This window comes from Pinus tabuliformis, chromosome 1_2 (genome assembly GCF_031772625.1).
Source record: "Pinus tabuliformis cultivar Carrire ecotype Pingquan chromosome 1_2, CPIR1, whole genome shotgun sequence".
In the NCBI taxonomy this organism is placed as follows: Eukaryota; Viridiplantae; Streptophyta; class Pinopsida; order Pinales; family Pinaceae; genus Pinus; species Pinus tabuliformis.
Window position 1 is genome coordinate 359853346 of NC_142298.1, and position 14809 is coordinate 359868154.

General features: G+C 35.8%; 1 protein-coding gene across 2 annotated transcripts in view; it reads right to left on the reverse strand.

Annotated features, from left to right (window-relative positions):
• Positions 1–14809, reverse strand: part of LOC149205861 (putative E3 ubiquitin-protein ligase ARI8) — a 446435-nt gene that overhangs the window by 360111 nt on the left and 71515 nt on the right. For both annotated transcript variants that reach the window (XM_089395192.1, XM_089395193.1), the window contains exon 2: positions 3973–4097. In XM_089395192.1, coding sequence (XP_089251318.1) covers positions 3973–4097 — 125 coding nt within the window. The remainder of the gene's footprint in view (positions 1–3972; positions 4098–14809) is intronic.

Genomic DNA, 14809 nt, shown 5'->3' on the forward strand with positions numbered 1-14809 from the left:
AATAGTCCCTAGAAAATCCCCAATGTAGGGAAAATCAATCTATAGATGAGGGTTTATATTATTAATTATTCGGCAAAATTAAGAAATACAACAATTGCTTTCCTTTCACTAGCAAAGCTTCGGCATACAATTTTCTCCACTGGCAAATTAATCTGGAAGCTCTAGTTTCCTTTGCACAATCAATTCAGCCTCCTCTCAGCCTACTCGCATTGGTGACGGGAAATGCACACAACTGGCTCTGAAAATTCGATCAGCCTCCGGAAATTTGTTTCGACAACCACACTACCTCCTACTTCTCACTGAAGCCACTCGCACCTCCTCCGAATGCTAATTCCAGCACTTTTAAAACTTGGTCTTGAATTGTAAAAGAAGGAAAGATTGTTATGAGAACGTCTTCAAGAATATTGATTTGGCTTCCAAGGATGTCCTTGAGTGATGGTTGCTACAAAGATGATGAACTTAAAATCTTCTTCTTTAGCCTTCGATAGAAAGAAATATAACTGCTGCAAGGATATCTTCAAATATGCCAACAAGATGTGATCTTCAAACTGCCTTTCTTTCACCTTAGCTCTGATACCATGTTGAGAAACCAATTGCTAGAAGATAATGATTGATCTCGCTTAGCTTGATAATTACTTGTGAATGTTTGTTGACTTCGTATTAATTTTATGTTCTCTTCATCAAGCAATTATACAAAATTGTCAAGCATAAAGATCACAAAGAGACAGAACACCAGAAATTAGGCTCCAAGCGAGAGCAAAACCCCACAAGGGGTAAAACCCAACCAATCATTCTCTTACAGAATCAGATCAAAATGAGATATACAAGATCCAAGACCAAGACCTAAAACTGCCACAAAGATCCAATTCAACTCTCCTCCAAGTCTCCTCCAATCAATTCAAAGTCAACACTGGTCAACCTTCTAAAATCTGGTCAACTCTTGAAATTTCAAGCCTGCAGTAGCACAGAATTTCCCTCGGAAAAAATTCACGTGTGAGCTAGATTAGGGCAGAAAACTCAGATTTTCTCTCCCCTTTGACTTTGGTTTTCTTCTTCTTATTTGGCACAGAAATCGATGTGATGTGTTGGTGAATGAATGAGCTTCCAAGTGGTCGAGTTGACTTGTATATATAGCTGTCCAGGATGGTCAAATAGCTGCCTCTTAAGCTGACTTGTCCAAGAAGGTCTGACTTGGTCTTGTGTTGATTTTTTGACTCAAAATAATATTATTTTTCTTTTTCTTTACAAAATGTCCAAATGGGACTTGTCACTTCACTCAAATACATTTCTTTTGACTCAATTGACTCTATAAGCATGAAGAACATGCTTTTGACCAAAAATAATAACAATAATGATGAATATCACTGATAAAAAATATATTTTATTACTTTATGAAGACCAATGCTAGTTATACCATGTTAGCTTTCTAGAACCTAGATCAAATTTAATGTTCGATAAAATTTCTCAAAACAAAAATAAAAATATTTTCCTCAAATCTGAAATTTTATAAGAAGAATTACTTTGGGTTCCTAATTCAATATGCACAGAAAAAATAAACAAACAATAAACCAAGCAAACAAAAATATTTGACACAGTTTTTACCCTGGAAACCCCAACGTGGCAAAACCAGCAAACTTGGGCTCTTTATTCAGCTTCAGAAAATTGATTATAGCAAATATTTCCTTGGAAATTTACAGCAACAATTACCCAAACGCTTTCAGCCCTTCAACCCAGCAAATTAGTTGTACGGCCCAATGGAATTTGGCTTGTATGACCCAGACAAATTGATCTATATGGCTCACTAGAAAATGGCCTGTACTAAGCAATCAGCCCAGCAACTCAGCCCCCTTTAACCCAATCGATTTTCCCAACTCGGCCCTGTGAATCAGTTTGTTCTGCTCCTCTAAATTGACCTGTACAGCCTGGATAGTTTGACCTCTTCAAGCCTACTCATTGCCCTTGAAATTTCCCTCTCTGCTATTCACACTTTGTCGTAACTTCGACTTCCTGTCTCTGGTAAATGCCCAGCTCTTGTACCAACTCAAACTAATCTCTGCCACAACCCATTTCTCTCTCTTATAGATTTTTGACCTAATCTCCAAAATGATGGAGGGTTGAGAATGCACTTCCACAATTGAGATTAACGGTCACAATATAATCTTCCGTTGACCTCTTAGCTTTATAAAAAGGTGGCCAATAAAATCAAAAATTAAATTATTGACTTTATGCCTAAGGTCCAATCTTAGGAAATATTTAATTAATTCTGTTGTGAGAGAATTTTGGTGATTACGAGAAAGATTATGAGCTTCTGAGAAATCAACTGGAGTATTATAAGGCAGAGAAGGGGAGAATTCAAGTTGAGGCAAGCACGGTTCAAAGGAGCCTCTACAAAAGGCTACAAGACTTCCAGAGCCAGTATTAGGAAGTACTCGCCTTCTCTAGCAGAGTGAAGGACTAGAAAAGAAGACAGGAGGAATGGAAAAGATGCCTTGATCTCCTAAAGGCAACAAGATTACCAAGATGCTCCTTTGAATGTCCCTGGAATGAATGAGAGAGACATCCTAAAAAATGAATTAAGCTTGGATGGTAGAAAGAGACCTATTGAAATTTAATGACGACATCGAAGAAGATGTTTGCTTTGGCAAGTTGCAAAGAAAATCACAAACAAATGGAATCTGACTTCTTTCAAAGCAAAGGATACATTTTTGCCCCTAGTTGAAGTAATTTCAGCATTGGAAGAAGGCCAAAGACAGGAAAGGCATGCAATAGAACAGATTCCCGGCATTAGCAAGGCAAGAATCAGAGAGTACATAGCTACTCTCATAGAAATCAGCAAGACAAAAACCATTCTCGTAAAGCTGAGAAAAATTTAGATAAAGTAGAGCATAGCTTAGCTCTCTATCGAGCCCCATTTGAATAGCATAACTATCCACATTCTCATATATTCCAAACGGTTTACAAGCATGGAAAGAAAATGTGGAAAGTAAAACAAATGTTGAGGGGAATCTTCCAAAAATGTTGGGAAAATGAAGGGTCAGGGAACTGAAACCTTTCAATTTCACGTGCTCTCTTTTTGTATAAATAAGATGAACCCTAATGAGAATGGGCTTTTGCTTGACAATGTAATAGAACTTCAAGTTAATAAAAAAGCCTTTGTTGTCCATATTTTTGTGAAAAATTCTGGTGTTATGTGCTTGTATGGACTACCCTTTGCTGTTCACGGTTATCTGGAATTCTGTAAGGTCAGATATCAAAGTTATATATTTTTCTTATGCTTGTTGATATCTGCCCTTACTCCTTTAATATATTGTGCTGGCAAAATGGATATGGAGCTGCAGCTTTCAATAAAATTTGTAGATTTGCCCCTATTACTGCCAGTTATCTGGAAATTCCTGCAATCTTTAATCCAGTGAATTATTTCCTGCTTATAGTTTGCATTTATTTTGGGTAGTTCTATATCTCTCACTTTTTTATTTCCTAGTTCAGATAAATTAGATAAGTTTACATATTGCATTCTGCATTTAGAGTTAAATCATAAAATGGATAATGGCAGCCAGGCCATTATACGGAGGGTTTGACAATTTCAATGGTAGAAGGTCTAACTGGGCCCTCTCCCCAGATAAAACTGTGGGGTTGACAAAGGGCATTCTCAAGTGTCAACATTTTGGTGCACACAAATGCCTTTTGTCAAGAGGATTGACCTAAACAACTGTTACTTTAATTCTGTTAAAAATGGCTGCTTAAATTCATCTTAACGGTTTTGTTGAAAATAACTCGTGCTAACTTGCACATGAAAAATATAAAGCCAACGAATATGCACCAGGTCTTTTCAAAAGACAAAAACTAGCAAGGAAAGATAGACACATGATTAACGTGAAATGCTCACTGGAAAAATTCAATATTCATGCACCTGAAACAGGAGTGAGAAACCAAAACAACAACAATATTGTCAGACGACATTTGAAACAATACCATTTGAAATGCCGCAGAAGTATGCCAGCGTTCACACTTGATATAGCAAGAACTGTAGAAATGCTTGTAACTGCCTCTTCTTGGCATTGACGAATGTCTTCCTCACTTAAAATTGTGTAGTTCAGCTGCAAACTCAATCAATCTTCACAAAATGAGATTCCAGAAAAATCAAACTGCAGACAAGAAATGAAGGAAAGCCAAACTGAACCATCCTTTAATTCAAATTTCCACAATACAACAGACAAAGTCTAGTTCTTGCCTAAACTAGAATCCCATTCAAAAGTCACATAACAGAAACTTCTAAACTGTCTCAAACAGGCAGAAAAATAAAAGTTTTATTTCAGGTGATTTGAAGCAGTGTGGAAAAAGATGGGAAAGGGATTAAATCCCCAAAACGCAATTTTTTTGGCTGGCCGATTTTTTGCCGATTTTTCCCAGTTGAAAAAGTTGGGATTAAATCGGGACTTTTTCCAAAAAATTGTGAATGAGGTACTTTATTTAACGATTTCTTAACCTTTTTTTTTTTAAATCGGGATTTTATTGAAAAAGTCTGGATTTTTTTAAAAATGAATATTTTTGTATTTTTTAATTTTGCCGACTTTTTCAAAAAACTCCAGATTTTAAAGACTTTTTCAACTTCTGGACCCTTGCCGATTTAATTCTGACTTCAACTTTTTCCACATTGATTTAAAGACATAACTTAAAAAATAGGCTAAATACAAAAATAGCATAGATATGGTAAAATACGGATAGTATGTCTGCAATGACTCTATTGCATGCTTGGAATATATTCCATTGCAATTACTGCATTGCTCTTCCTAATAATATTAATATCATTAACTCACTCGAGGAAGAGGTATGATCGCAAGGTAAAATAAGATAATTTTATTAATGTCCAACGAATGACCATAAATAGGTCAATGAGAGTGCAAACGCAACTCCTAGAAAATGCTAAAGCTAAATCTAGGGTAAAATGAAGTTAACAAAAAAACAATCAAAGAGAAATGAAAAACAGTACATCATCAAAAAAGAAATAGAGCAATGACATAAATACTTAAAAAACAAATTGCTACCTCAGTCTACCATAACCTACAAACAGAAGAAACTGAAGAAAAACCTACAGAAGTGACTCTTGTGCAGGGAAAATTTGAAGGATGGAAATTTATATCAAAGTTTTGAAATCTTGGCGAATCTTGCTAGTCCCTAATGTGCAAACTGTAAAATATTTGGTGATATATTTGTAAAGATATTCAAATTTATAATGTTTTTTGTATAGTCTCTATTAAATTTTGGCAATCTTTAAAGTAAAATAATTTTATATTATAAATACTTGGCAAATCATTTTTAGAAAAAATGGAAATTAACGTATCCTTTTTTGGGAAAAAGCATGGAAATTTAGCCCACCTGGAAAATTAGCCCAGAAATCAATGAACACTTATACACAAATAAAAGTTTAAAAAGAAAGAACATTACAAAAATGTTCCACAAAAAACAATGCAAAAACCACAGAACTGTCATATAAATGTGCCTGTCATGGCAAGGGATATACATTGAACACATTACACAAATATAGAAATGAAAAGTAAGGCCAGTTGAATTTTAGGGCCATGCAATCAAGATTCAAAACTAGACCACAGATTGTACGTTCCTGTGTTTTCTGCAGGTTTTCAGTTGGTAACCTGCAGACAGCTATGGTTATACCCTCCAGACTTTCAGTTATGCTTCTAGTTAGATGTAAAGCTTCAATACTATCTGCCAAGGTGGGATCATACCTGCCTAGCAGAGAAATCATGCAGTGCATTATTCTCCTTTCAAAGCCGATAATTATTTAGTTATCCAGCATTCTGTATGCCATTTGACTGAACTGGAGTATTTCCTGTAATCTATGGTCTTGTGCATTTTAAAAGATGTTCGTACATTTGACTGTAATCTCTAACCTTTTTCACTTACTAGTCTAAAGGTCCTAATCTTCAATCTCCAAGACCCCAGATGGATCTGTATACACTAAATCTTATTCTTCTATAATAACCGGTTGAGGATGAACCTACCCAGACGCCTGGTTGTTCCCAACCTAGAGACAATGATCCAGAGATGGCCCCCCTGTGATTAAACTTTTCGTGTTGTGACTATTGCTGATGCACATTTTGGGGCAGACTTCATTGATATCAAGTTCTGATAGTTGGCCTGGTATGTTGTACTAATGATTTTTGTTACTATCACTAGATTATGACAGGGACTTTGTATCATTGATGCCACTCATTAATTTTTTATTTTCTGGTGTTTTGACAGGACATGTATTTATGTATCCTTATGACACCAGGGCGGTGGTTGTAACTACTGGTGACAAATTCTACTGTCAAGGAATCGATATTCAAAACCATACACTAACATAGATATGTATCCATTGTACACTTGATTACATGCACGAATCCGTTTGGAGTTGTTGACCACTAGAGTAGTACCTGATGATTATATGAAGACTCCATGCCCAAGGATGATCCAGAGGACACTTGTACCATCAGATAACATCAGCCAACAGAGTTTTTTAACTCTACTTCTATTTTCTCATCATCTTTCTGGTACCCTGAATTCCACACCCTGTGGGGAATTGTAATAAGTGATACTAATAATGATGATTTTTGAGTAACTAACATGCCTAGGATGTTGGGACTCGATCAGCAAATGAGTACACCTTGGAGTGTTTTTTTTATCTGGTTAGTTATCCTTTCTTTTCCAGAAGCGAATAATTTTCTGGATTTTTTCACTCACTTTTTACCCCAAAGCCAAGGTGATGGTTTGAAGGATGAGCCCCTAACACATCTTAGTGTCGAAAGTCAATGTATATTACCATACTAGATCACACAAAAAAATTCGTGAAATTTGATTAGGTCTAAGTAGTCATTTTTTAATCTTTTAGATTTTCCGCACTGCAGAAATTGCAATAAAAATGGTATTTGTAATGTAATAAGTGATATCTAGAGAAGTTGTTTGGGGTATGGGTAATGAAATTTGCACCTCTTCCCCTCAACTTTCTCCTATAAAACACTTTGAGGAGTTAAAAATGTGTTTTGAACCCTCAAAACCCACTTTTCCTAAGTTTGGTGGGAAATCTGGCAATTAATTAAGCCATAAATTAAATAAATGGAGAAAAATAAATATTCACACATGCTAAATGTTATGGAAATGAGGTGGAAAATTATGAAGGAGTTAAAGTGAAGTCTCAAGGTGATGTGGACTCCTAAAATCAAAGAAAGGACATGTGCTCAAATAAAATCAAATTTCTGGCACTAAATGAGAAAGTTGCTTACCCGGAAATTCGAATTTGTGAAGTTATTGCACATTTGGGATGATTTGAGAGAATATTTCGTGGAGATTTTTGCGGGAAATTGTCACCACATAGGTTACCACCCATATACATTTGTCATTCCATCATAAAATTCGAATTTGGCACATAAAGGAAAAAGAAAATGATGTCCACTTGCCAGAATTCGATTTTTACACTTGGCATTGGAGTTTCATTCAATAAATTCAAATTTCTCTTTGGGATTGTCACCTAATGTCATTTGTTTAATCACTTCTACAATGGGATTGGCTCCCATAGTTCTATATAATAGTCTTGACCTCTCATTTGTATCAATTGAAAACGAGCTATTGTGTTTGGGGAATCGTTGCTCTTATGTACACTTATGTTCTATTGCAATAAAAGACTTTGGGGTTTCACATATGAGGTGTAGCTCTTCTTGAGCAATGTAATATTTTGATCATTGTGTTTCATTTTCTACTTATGCTATTGTATTCATTAGTTCCTATTATGCTTTTAGAGATTTGTTAATGTGCAGTTATCTCACATTGACATTTAGTTTTGAGAGTTTGTTCTAGTTAAAGTTTTAGTTGATTTTCCAATAAATCTCTAAGATCTCTTTATCATTGTATTTCTTTTAACCCATGTAAATCTAATGTTTATTTGAAATTGTGTAGACACATCTCTTGGATCAAGCCTCAAGCGTGAATGGAAATTCTTGGAGGAATCACCCCTCTTGAGCAAGTTCATTGAAGAACCCGCATTTGTCATCTCCCAAGGCCTCATCTTACAATTTTGTGTTGCAAGGATCCTTGGCTTTTAGCTTGTGTTTCAAAACCTAATTTCAATTAAAATCATTTGTTTTGATTTTCTGTGCTAATAACGATTTTATTTCGCTATTGAATAGCATGTTGAAAATTAGACAAGAATTGGAGTTTCACTCTAATTCCTTAGTCTAAATTTTGTAGAATATTTCTAGATTATATTTGCTAACTTTTCTTTGTTTTACACTAAGTTTGAGTGTGGGTTTTGCAGAAAATTCAGATGTATTTATGGATTATGCTCACCTTTTGTTTTGATAGGATTGAGGAAGCTAAAGTTTGAAAATCTAACTATTTGTTATACGAGCCCAAGAGCACATGAGGATCAACTTTAGGGAGGTCATGGGCAATCTTGTATAGCAGCAAATTAGTTTGGCCATGGGCCTTTGTGCACTTGTAATTTTCAGATTTCAAGAGTTGTTTTTTGGCCATTGTGGTTGCCACTTCTTGGAAGGAGATCTTGGTTCTTATAGACTCATTTTTTGTAATTGTCTCTTCCATCTTTTGGGCAGCCCATTAAGGGGCCTTCTATTCATTGTATAAAGCTAATAAATGATCTATTTTTCTTGTGGGAGCTTGGGTTTTACCCATGGCATCCTTCTCTCCATTTAGGAAGAGAAACATGTCGGTGAATTAACTTTTGCATCTTCTTGTTTTCCATTTTAATTGCATGCTTTAAATTTACAAAACCTCACTCGTCACATTTTTATTTGTTCAAATAAATTTGTTACAATTCAACTTAAGGTTTTACATTCTCGATTTCAATTGTTTATTTGAACCTATGTTGCAGGAAACGTGGTATAGAGGTCTGTTTCCATACGGAAACGGGTACGAAATGCAGAAACGCGTTTGGTACGGCCGTGAAACGCGTTTCCAGCCGTACTGCCACGTTTCCCGAAACGGAAACGTGGCCAGTACGACCGAAAAACGCGTTTCAGGGTCGTACGACCCACGTTTCCTCATTAACCTCTGTTTTTTTTAATTTACTTTTAGGGTATGTTAGTGACTTCTTGTTGCTTCTAGATGCGTGTCTAAAGTTATAAAAGTGAATTTTTGCCCTAGTGTTGATATGCAGTTCATCAGGGGCGTTTGGTACGGCCGTGAAACGCGTTTCCAGCCGTACTGCCACGTTTCCCGAAACGGAAACGTGGCCAGTACGACCGAAAAACGCGTTTCAGGGTCGTACGACCCACGTTTCCTCATTAACCTCTGTTTTTTTTAATTTACTTTTAGGGTATGTTAGTGACTTCTTGTTGCTTCTAGATGCGTGTCTAAAGTTATAAAAGTGAATTTTTGCCCTAGTGTTGATATGCAATTCATTAGGGAGTTTGAGGGATATGCAGTTCATGGTAATGTTAAATTCTTAAAGTAAAAGTGATATTCTCCTTTATTTTTCATTTTCATCCTTTTACTTAAATTTTTAACATTACCATGAAATGACTCAGGATGTTTGAGAGTGGTTTCGCCCTCATTGGATTTCATATGGAGAAAGTAGAATTTTAGATCTCACTCAAAATCCAGCAGACTTATTTGTTTTTCAGGATTTCAGGATTGGAGGGATTGCAATGTTTCCATTGGATTTTATCATGTACTAAGGTATGGAACTTGTATTTAATCAAGAGAACCAAGCCCTCTATGCAGGGAAAACTCCCAATAATCAAGATCATGTAGGGTACTAGGGTATGAAACGTGTATTTAGTCAAGAGCACTAAGGTCGTTCGACTATGTAGGAAGAGACTCCCAATACAACAGTGGTCCTTCTAAAGAATGGGATGTGGATGCAGAAAATCCTGATTTGGATCTCTCTCTTGCAGCCTTATAGTCTTTATTGTACTTGCAGCCTCATATATTAATATAAATAAAGGCTGATTTTGAGATTTGGATATATAATAAAGGTTGCTTTTGGTTATTCTGATATTTTTATTTTCATTATGTGATCATTCATGAGTAAATGTGATGTAAATTAAATCTTAATGTTTAAGTGTAATAAATTATAATGTATCATTTATGCTTTATGATTGCACATATATATATATATATATATATATATATATATATTCGCGTTTCCCCGTTTCCAAAATTTGGGGAGGTTGTGTTTCGTATCACTTCCCGTTTCGGAAACTCGTACCGTTTCCCCATTTCGTGCAACTTAGATTTGAACTACAAACACTTTATTTTGAACAATCTACTCTTTACATGTTTATTAACTTAATTTTCTATAAGTCATTTTAACTTCATATTGCAAATTCAAGTCCATTTCTTTTGCAAAGTTAATCAATCTTGAGTTCACTTAATCACAAGCATTGTTATTTACTTACATGCAAGGCATCTCTCAAGTTTTATTTGCTTTTGGGTAAATCACAAAACTATCATAAGGCAAAGCAAATATTTTTCACAAATCCTACATGTGTATGCAATCTTGTGTTTAAGGCAATTTCTATCATTTACTTAACTTTTACAAATTTACTTGCATGACATAGTAGACATATTAAATTAGTTGCATTTTACAAGCTTCCAAAGCCTCATTCAAAATTAACCTCCAACTTAAGTTGGTTGTATAGACATTTAGGGACCCTCCACCTCTATTGACTCCTCACTGTGAGATCTGAATTTTCGGGCAAGGGTGAGGTCTGAGGATTGGAGTTTAATTGAATTATTTCTTATTAGAGTTAAACTAATAAAATAAACCAAAAGCACATCTACATCACAACTTAACTTTACTTGCAAATGCAATTCTCGTATTTATGCTATCTTGGATTTATTTGAGTCTTATCTGCAAATATAATTTTTATTTCAAGAAACATTTATTCTATTATGCAAATATTATGAATTCCTTTATTTTTGAAACTATTAGCTTTTCTTGTACTTGGAATATTCTCGTTGATGCAACAATATTTCAGGTTACTTCATGTATTTGCTACTTTGATGATCATTATGCTCATGAGTAATTGATGTATTTTGTTATCTGGGGCATTCTCTTCCAAAGTATTACTTCCTTTATAGTTGTAATTGGTGTTCATATGCTTATTCTAGTCTAACATTTGAATTGTCTATCATTGTATCTTGATTTCATTTTTTGAGCAAGCTATTGTTATTTACTTGAAGGCACTAGTCTATACTTTGAATATATCATTGAAATTTGCACATTTATTCATATGTTGGCTTAATTCTTGGAAACAAGTTATTTTTGACAAGTAATCCAAATTAACTTTCCTCCTAGAACCTCATATCATTTTTAACTTAACTTTTCATTAGGGACCACCCCCCTTAGCTAACCTAGGAGATAGCTTAGACGGAGAGAGTTGGGAACAGTGTGACAGCCCCTTCTCTAAGTTCCCTGCCACTAACCACACCTTGTGGAGTTGAAAGCTTTTCTCACTAACCTGTAGGTAGGTGTAGGCGGCAGGTGACAATATTAGTCACTCTTGATTATAGTACAATTAACCTTTGTGTACCCTTAATTTGCTTAAGTCCACCTTGTAGCCTCTTTTGGGTCCTCTTAGTCACTATAGAATCCCCCATACGTCTTTCTAGGCCTGTCATTTTCCTTAGTCCTTACTCCTGTGTTTTTGGGTCTTTCTTTGCGATAAAATCTCAGTAAAATTTAATCACTGATTGGCCTTGGATTCTCATCATTTATGACTACTTAGAACAGGCAAGTGCTCTGCACCATGTATCTAAAATTGGTGCACGATATAGAGAAGTGTTAGCAATGGGATTGTGTTTTTCTCCGTGGAATAAAGGACTTCTAGTTCTATTCACTCAAACCATATAAATAAACAACTTCTATAGCTCATTTCATCATCAGATACATCATAACTTCACACGCAAGACATCAGTATGATCCTATGTAGCTATGGAACAATCCACAGGGTTTTAGTTTCTTTTTTAGGAATCTTTCCTCATTCTTAACGCTTTAGGGGGTGTTTCAGAACAAAGGATTGTCATATCAGAGATTCGGGGCAAAATTTGGTTCTATAGATGGTCACACCAAAAGAACTGTTGCAAGGCAATCCAACACATACACACCTAAATTCAAATGGATATCTATCAGTCAAGTAGCGATCCTCCAAGTGTTTCCACTATTGCACAAAACACACACTAAGTACCCAATAAATTGCAGCATCACCAAACATCCAACTACAAACATTCCATTATGTAGTACTTTATTGTCTCATATATGTTATTTTTTTTACTAGAATTAGATCATGGATCATCATACATTTGTAAGATTACTATTTAATAGCTTGTTTGAGCTAGAATAGCATTTGTTTTTCATCTTCTTGTTTTCCTTGCAATCTTTTAAACCCTGGAGTAGACTAAAACTGTAGTAATTCCATATTCTTTTCTTTAATGCCCTGAAGCTAGTGGACATGGGATAGATGTTGTAGCAACTTCCTTCCAAAGAATTTGGCTTGAATCACCTTTGCATGTTGAAACCCTAGGAGATCCTCTCTTCTCATTACACTATTTTGGTAATCACAAAGAGATTGGTGCATCTATTTTCTCTCTACCCTTTAATTTCTCCTTTTACCATGATGGCCTTTTGGCTTTCGGCCTCTTTCAAATTTCTTCTTTGGTGCCTCTTCCCTTTCATTTTGGTGGTATATTTCAATCATAGTTTCTTTCATAGAAGACATGTCTTGGCCCCCCATTCTCTAGTATAGAAAATTTCCATATGAAATATTGTCATATAGGAGGGACTAGAATAGCTCTTAGGTGACACACAGGATGAGTGTATTGATTCATATGTAAGCTAAGAAACACAAAACATGGGAATGTGTATAGGTTTCCAAAATGGGAACGCACAGAAACATGACCCTCCCCCTGCACCCCACCCAAAAAAAGGGGTATAAAATGGGGTATGTGTGTATTGAATAACACTTTAACTCACAAGAAAATAAAAATGATACACATAAATGACATTTTAGAAGGAATAGATTTTATTGTCTTTTCATTGATCATTGATTAAGGGGTTTTCTAAGTCGCGCATGGGTCCCTCGACCCTCATGGCTGCTTGTATGGGCCTGCAACCTTCAAAAAAGGCATCAAAATGTTGTACAAACATACTGAAACAGCCTTGAAATGGCCTCACCTGTGCCATATGGCGTTTCCAAATCATGAAATGTTGTATATTACTGCTGAAAGTTGTTTCCAAGGCATTTTGTACCCATTTCAGCATTTCTTAGAGCTTTAGGTACAAGAACACTGCCTATGTAGATGTTTCCTACAACAAAGTATGTAAGGCTTAAACCAATGTTTTGCAATTGGAAACTTGTAGAGGCCTATAATCCGCTTTATTCCCAAGATATTTACATGAAACACGGCAATCTGAATCGGTTTCAGAAACAATGCCTGGAAACAACCCGCCGCCACCTCCACCCAAACAAAAAAATGGGTACATACATGTGCATGCATGCATATGTATGTGTATGTATACACATATGCATACATGCATACGTACACATGCAAGCATGTATACATACATACAATATGTATGTGCATACATAGATGTATGCATGCATGCATACATACATACATATTGTATGTATGTATGTATGCATGCATGCTTGTATGCATGCATGCATACATCTATGCATGCATGCATACAAGCATGCATGCATGCATACATGCATGCATATAAATACATATAGTTTTTTAGAAATCATATTAACTTGCAAGAAGATAAAAATGATGCACATAAATGACAGATTAGAAGGAAACCCATCTCTATATTAGCTTTTATTGTGTCTTCATTAATCATTGATTATGGTTTTTTAGGCTGCCCATGGGTCCCACTACACTCGGGTGCTTGTATGGCCCCGCAAACTTCAAAAAAGTCATCAAAATGTCGTGCAAACATACTGAAACAGCCTGGAAATGGCCTCAACAATACCATACAGCATTTCCAAATTGTGAAACACCATACAGTACCACTACAACCATTTACAGGTTTTCGCACCCGTTTTGACATTTCTTGGAGCTTCAAGTATGAGGATGCTAGCTAGGTAGACATTTCCTACAACATAGTAGATAAGCCAGCATTCCACACTTGGAGTTGGAAACTTCTAATGGGCTCTGTTGCCGTTCAAATGTATAGGCACCACGACAACGACTTAGGTCGGGGGTTGTCACCCTAATCCCTAGCCTCTCCATTTAAGTTGTCTCCCAACAACAGACTATGGGGGGTAGACCCTATGGAAATGAGATGGAGTAGTTGGGAACCAACTAATCTGGGAGACACAGTTGAGGGGCCTATCACTTGTTTAGATTTAGCAAGATATTAAGGATTCAATTAGATATATAGATTTGAAACCCGTGCCTTGTGGAGTTATCACTCTTGCTTTACAAATTTAAGACCAAGTACAAGATGGGTCGCTACTGCTTTGAATAACTATCCTATATGAAATGCAATTCCTAGGACTTATGTGAAATGCAGGAATCTTGGATGATTTTACTTAAATGCCTAGTCTAAGTATGACCCTTTAATCTTTATCTATATTGAGCTTAAACTCTATAGTAAATGGCAGAGAGAAGTCAGGGTGAAGCACACAAGGGTGTGATTAACGATCCCTCTCCTTGAAATCTAACATACCCGGTGCCTCCGACGCTGCAAAGACAGTGGCTCTGATGACTGCAAGGTCACCGTTTTAGATACTAAAAAGTGTAAACTTCTCAAAAGAAGATGCAAAAGTGTTCCTATCTCACTATCAAC